At 50.2% G+C, this 5,432-nt stretch overlaps 1 protein-coding gene across 1 annotated transcript in view; it reads left to right on the forward strand.

The window, feature by feature from the left end:
* Positions 1 to 1,883: 1,883 nt before the first annotated feature.
* The window catches only part of Ror1 (receptor tyrosine kinase like orphan receptor 1), a 346,999-nt gene continuing 343,450 nt past the window's right edge, over positions 1,884 to 5,432 (forward strand). The window contains exon 1 of the mRNA XM_021200163.2: positions 1,884 to 2,402. Coding sequence (XP_021055822.1) covers positions 2,312 to 2,402 — 91 coding nt within the window. The 5' untranslated portion in view covers positions 1,884 to 2,311. The remainder of the gene's footprint in view (positions 2,403 to 5,432) is intronic.

Below are 5,432 nucleotides of genomic sequence, written 5' to 3' on the forward strand. Positions count from 1 at the left end.
AATAAGACAAGGAACTAATTAGATTTAAAAAAAAAAAAATTCTTCAAATGGCGGTTTAACTCTTGTTCACAGATCAAGTTCTTCTGGTTGGTGTTTGAGGAACCCAGGCAACGGAGACCGCCAGCCCAGAATCCTCAGCAAAGTGACAGCTCATTATAAAATCCTGAAGCTGAGTCCGAGAGGCAGCTGTAATAGTGATCTAATTTAACCTCATTTACAGAGACCTTATAACATGCCGGGCTTCAGTTAAGGTCTTTCAGCCTCCTCATGGGAACAGGTCTGGGTGTTGGCTTTGCCATCCATGCATGGTTTATAGAGAGTGCAGACATGTCATTCATTTTCTTTCTGCACACCAATAATTTTTTTAAAAATATTATTATTATCATTAATAATAATAATAATAATAATTTACTTATATCCCACTCACTGCCCCCTTCCTGGTCGCACCCTCTCACCATCCTTCCCCACCCCCTTCCCTTCTCCTCTGAGCTGGTAAGAGCATCCTGGGTACCCCCTTACCCTGGCACATCAAGTGTCTTTGAGGTTAGGCGCATCCTCTGCCACTGAGGCCAGACAAAGCAGCCCAGCTAAAACATAACCCAGGGACAGACAACAGCTTTTGGGATACCCCCGCTCCACTTGTTCGGGACCCACCTGAAGATCAAGCTGTGCAAATGCTAAGTATGTGTGGGGAGGTCTAGGTCCAGCCGGGGTATGCTCTTTGGTTGGTGGTTCAGTCTCTTGAGAGCCCCAAGGATCCAGGTTAACTGACTCTGTTGGTCTTCCTGTGGAGTTCCCATCCCCTCAGGGGCGGCAATCCTTCCTCCTATTCTTTCATAAGAGTTCCCAAGCTCCATCCAATGTTTGGCTGTGGGTGTCTGTATATGTCTGAGTCAGCTGCTGGGCGGAGCCTCTCAGAGGACCCGCCGTGCTAGACTCCAGTCTCTGCACACCAACGTCTAAAACTGCAACATGTCTCACTGTATATATATAATGCAGCAGGCAAGCGGAAGGCATTTAGCAGGAAGCCAGGTGATCAGGGACAGGTCCTGAGTATCTTTGTGTTCTGGGGAACAATACTGACAAGGGTCCTTAGCTACTCTTGCACCCTTGGAATCCAAGGCAGCCTGGCATACAGTGGGTGCTCACTTTATATGATCCAGGGTGTTCTTGGCACTGAACTCCTAAGAGCATTTATGAATTACAAAACCAATAAACGGCAAACCAGGAGAAAAGAATAAAAACACTGTAAGTAGTGTAAGTAGGAGGTGATAGACTTGCTGAGCTGAGAGAGAGCAAGAGAAAAGCACCTTATGTAAAGAAACAGAGCACCTATGTGATGTAAAAATATATTAAAAAAAACAAATTGAAATATCACTCTATGTTCATGTTCAGAAGGCAAAGAAACAAGTTTCAGGAGACAAGGGGACAGTGACAATAAAGAATGAAGAAGAATCTTCCCTTAATGTCCTGAAAGAAGAAGATCAGATGAACTTGGTATAAATGTAGTGAGCCTAGGATTAAAAACAAGGCTCCCCCTTAAGCAACTCTTGGGAAAGAAGAAATTAAACGGGGCACAGTGTAAGATCTGTACATGTTCCCTCACCCAAGGCAGTGGCAGAGAAAAAGACAGTTAAAATCTGGGCTTCCTAACTTATCCAGTCACACATTACACTGGAAGCCCACCTCCCAAAAGTCCTTCTCCGTCAAAATGTCTCAAGGGTCCCATCAACGTCAATGGCTGGTCGTGGGGGTGGGGGGAGGAGGGATGATGGGTTTACAGGAGGTGTGGTAGATCCTTTCTGAGATGCCTTGGAAGGTGCGAGTCCAGGAGGCAGCAGCAGAGGGCGCTGGGACCCCGGCCTGGGCCCGCCTCTGCTATTGGTCCGGGCTGGGGCGCTGGGTTGTGGAGTTGGTGGAAAGTGACAAGTTGGGCGAGAAGAGAGATCGCAGAGAGCTGGAGGAGCCTCGGCCGAGTGAGCCCCGAGACCGCAGCTCCAGGCACTGGGCAAGCTCTTCTGCAGTCGTAGCCGGAGACACACGGTGCGCTAGAGCGACACAGTGAGCCTGGGACTGAACGGCCGGCCGAGGCAGGGCTGCTGCGGAGTACCGACCGGGAGGAGCCGCGCTCCCAGGTCCGGGGCGGCAGAGCGGAGGCGAGGGAGCAGGTCAGAGGGACAAAGAGTTTTGCAAAGGCCCCCCGGTGTCCTGCGAGTGCCTGCGGCAGGACGAAGTGACCAGGAGCCCTGGGCGAACCCGTGGATGTTCTGCGCGCCGCTAGGGAGCCGCCAGCACCGCCACGAGAGGAGGAATGCACCGGCCGCGCCGCCGCGGGTCGCGCCCGCCACCGCTGGCGCTGCTGGCCGCGCTGCTGCTAGCCGCACGCGGGGCTGCTGCCCAAGGTAAGCCGCGGCGCCCGCGCCCGGGTTCCACCGTCCGTCCCCCAGAGCTGGGTGCCCCGTGAGCGCCTCGCCGGTCCCGGAGCGGGTCATTCGGCCGCCGCCTGCACCGGCCGCCGGAGGGAGGTCATCCAGGACTCGCCCTGAAGCTTGGCTGCGGGCTGGGCTCTGGGGGATTGGTCCTAGGCATCCAGCTGTGGTTGTCAGTGCTGACAGGAAGTGTAGAACAACTTTGGAGGTGGGGTGTGTGTGTGTGTGTGTGTGTGTGTGTGTGTGTGTGTGTGTGTTGGGGGAGATGCTGGTCCTTTGCCTATCTCTTTCTGGATTCTTAGCGCACCCCAACTGGGGTCCAGTTTATCTACTTCTCTGTCCCAGAGGGAGTTTGTATTCTCAGTGTCGCCTCCGACAGAGCCCAGGCGGTCCGCGAACCCGTACAAACAAAAGCCCTGTACTCCCAGGACTCCCTTGTCCTTGCTTCTTCACTGCTTGGTGTTCGGAGCCTCCCGCCCTCTAGAGGGTCATCCTGCAGACCCAAAACCTTTGCTTGCCGCTGCCACTTTGTGCAAAGTATACAGTCAGAGGCGGCCTGCTGCTCTAAAGTACTCTGGACACTGGGTGTGCACGTGTGTGTGTGTGTGTGTGTGTGTGTGTGTGTGTGTGTGTGTGTGTGGTGTTTGGAGGTGGAAGAGGCGTCATCTACTGCATACTTGATTTTGGTCATCTCCAGAGACAATCGCTACAGTTAGAGAAAGCCTCCACCGGCAGCCGGAGCGTCTTAGTTCCCTGCGGGAAGCTTGGATCCTCGCTGGGTCTGAGCCTGCACACAATGAGAGGGAAGAGCCCGCTGCGCCTGTGGAGACAACCAATTCATTCTTTGGAAGTTAGAGGGGGAAAGTTGATTAAAGTCTCTGGGGGTCTTGGGCCTCACTTTTAACATGCATCCCTTGAGGGGGTGTTGGAGCCCCTGGACTCTTCCCGCCCCCACAACCAGCCCCTAGCCTCTCTAGATAAACAGGTCCCTCCTCTTTAACCATTCATCTGTTAGCCAGTTAGGGAAGAGTCTAGTTTACTGAACAGCTGGGGAAAAGAACCATTCATTGAATGACTGCCGAATTAGTTTCTACTACAAGTTAGGGGTGACTTTCTTGGTACAAAGCTCTCAGCAAGGAAGCTGGGTGATGATTTTGATCTCCTGGAGGTGACTCTGGGATGGGAGCAGCGCTCACCCAACAGAGTTCTGAAGTGCCATTATTCTAATCTCAAGGCTCCCCGGGGGTGAATACAGTTTCTAATTTCCATTAAGATGCACATCAGCAGGGATGCCCTATCTTAAGGGAAAACCCTGATGAAATGTAAACAGTTTGCTCTCCTGCATGTTTTGCTTGGGGATGCCAAACATCTGGCTCTTTGCCACTACACCTGGGTGAAAAGCGGAAAATGGGGCCGTGCTGCCGACCCGTGTCCAGCGCAATTGGGGTGATGGTCCCTAAGGCTGGATTCCTGGCCTGGGGGCCTTGATTAATTCCATTGTTCCCGTGGGCTCCTTTACTTTGTCTTACCCTTTCATCAGCCAGTGATTTTGAGGTCACAGCCTCTGCTGATTGGGATGGGATGAGATGAGATGGGGACTTAGGGGTGTTTACCTTTTTTTGGTCATCTGTTTTTTTTTTTTTTTTTTAAAGTCACCCACGCAATGAATTTGCCAATGTAAACCAATACTGTTGTCAGTAGCTACCCAAAGCTCTCTCTCCTTCCTGTTCCGTATTCTAATGATGGGTTCAAACCTGTTGCTGTCTTACCATGTCTTAAATCCTTTTTCATTTTTGCACATCTCTGTTCTGGCCTGAGGTTCCTAAGGCAACCCTGCCTGTCAATGGCTCAGGACATCAGCTTGAGAGGAGATATATTTTATCTATTAAGTTCTTTTAAAAAAGAATTAAAAAATGGACCAGTATTTCGGTATTTCTCTCATCACTTTTCTATTGGATTGGCAGGGAGGAGAAAGCCTTTATGTACATAGTTTCTGACCTGCTAGTTGTTGATCCTCCCAGCTACCTCCGACCTACCCAAAGGTATAAACACTCATTACTGCTCCCAAGAGCTCCAGACTGTTGGAACCTACCTGAGCCTTTCTCAGAACTGTGTTCATTCTGTGGTTTGGCTGCTTGAAGCCAGAGGGGAGGTGTCCCAAGACTCAGCTGTCGTTTTCTAAGTCTCCAATTGCTATGTCAGTAGGTGTCCGTCCCTACTTCATTTAGTATAGGAGTCTCCTGAGAACCATGAGCCTGTTAGCTTTGCTGGTGAATTCATTGAGGGCCCTCTCAGTCAGCTTCAACTTTTATTAGGGATGTTTGAATAATCCTACCTTGATGGCAAGGGGGCACCACCCAGAGGCGTAGGCAGAGGGTGTGTGGTCAGATTGCCTCGGGCAGCGCTTGCTTACCAGTGATTTCCTTTATTGGGAAACAAACCAGGCTGTTTTGTTCCTCCAATGGCTGGGATAGTTAGGGGTTGTTTTATTTTACCTTTGTATGTGAGTGTGCGGTGCAGGGAACATATGTTTGTGTTTCTGTGGATGTGCGCGCCTGTGTAAGCATGTGGGTGTTCCTCTGAAGCCAGAGGTCAGTGATGAGAGTCTTCTTCAATCAATCTCTGCCTTGATTTTTGAGACATGTTCTCTTACTCCACTGGAGGTCACCTACCCAGTTGGGCTGGCTGGACTTGTCTATGCCTGGGGTTATCTGAGAAGGCTGAGCTTTCACCCGAGTGCTAGGGAAATGAGTTCAGCTCTTCATGTTCATAAGGCAGGCACATTACTTGACTGAGATATCTCCTAAGACCAAGAGTTCCTTCAAAAACTCAGCTTCGATCTATATTATTCTCTATCTCTTGCATGTGAAAATAGGCTCCAAATTAGACTTTTAAAATATTTCTAAATGCATGTCACTTGCATCCAAAGGACCATTTTGTCTGTGGTTTGATGACAAGCACGGACACCACTTCAAATATTTAAAAAAAAAAAAAAAAAAAAAA

The sequence above is a fragment of the Mus pahari genome, chromosome 6, assembly GCF_900095145.1.
Source record: "Mus pahari chromosome 6, PAHARI_EIJ_v1.1, whole genome shotgun sequence".
In the NCBI taxonomy this organism is placed as follows: Eukaryota; Metazoa; Chordata; class Mammalia; order Rodentia; family Muridae; genus Mus; species Mus pahari.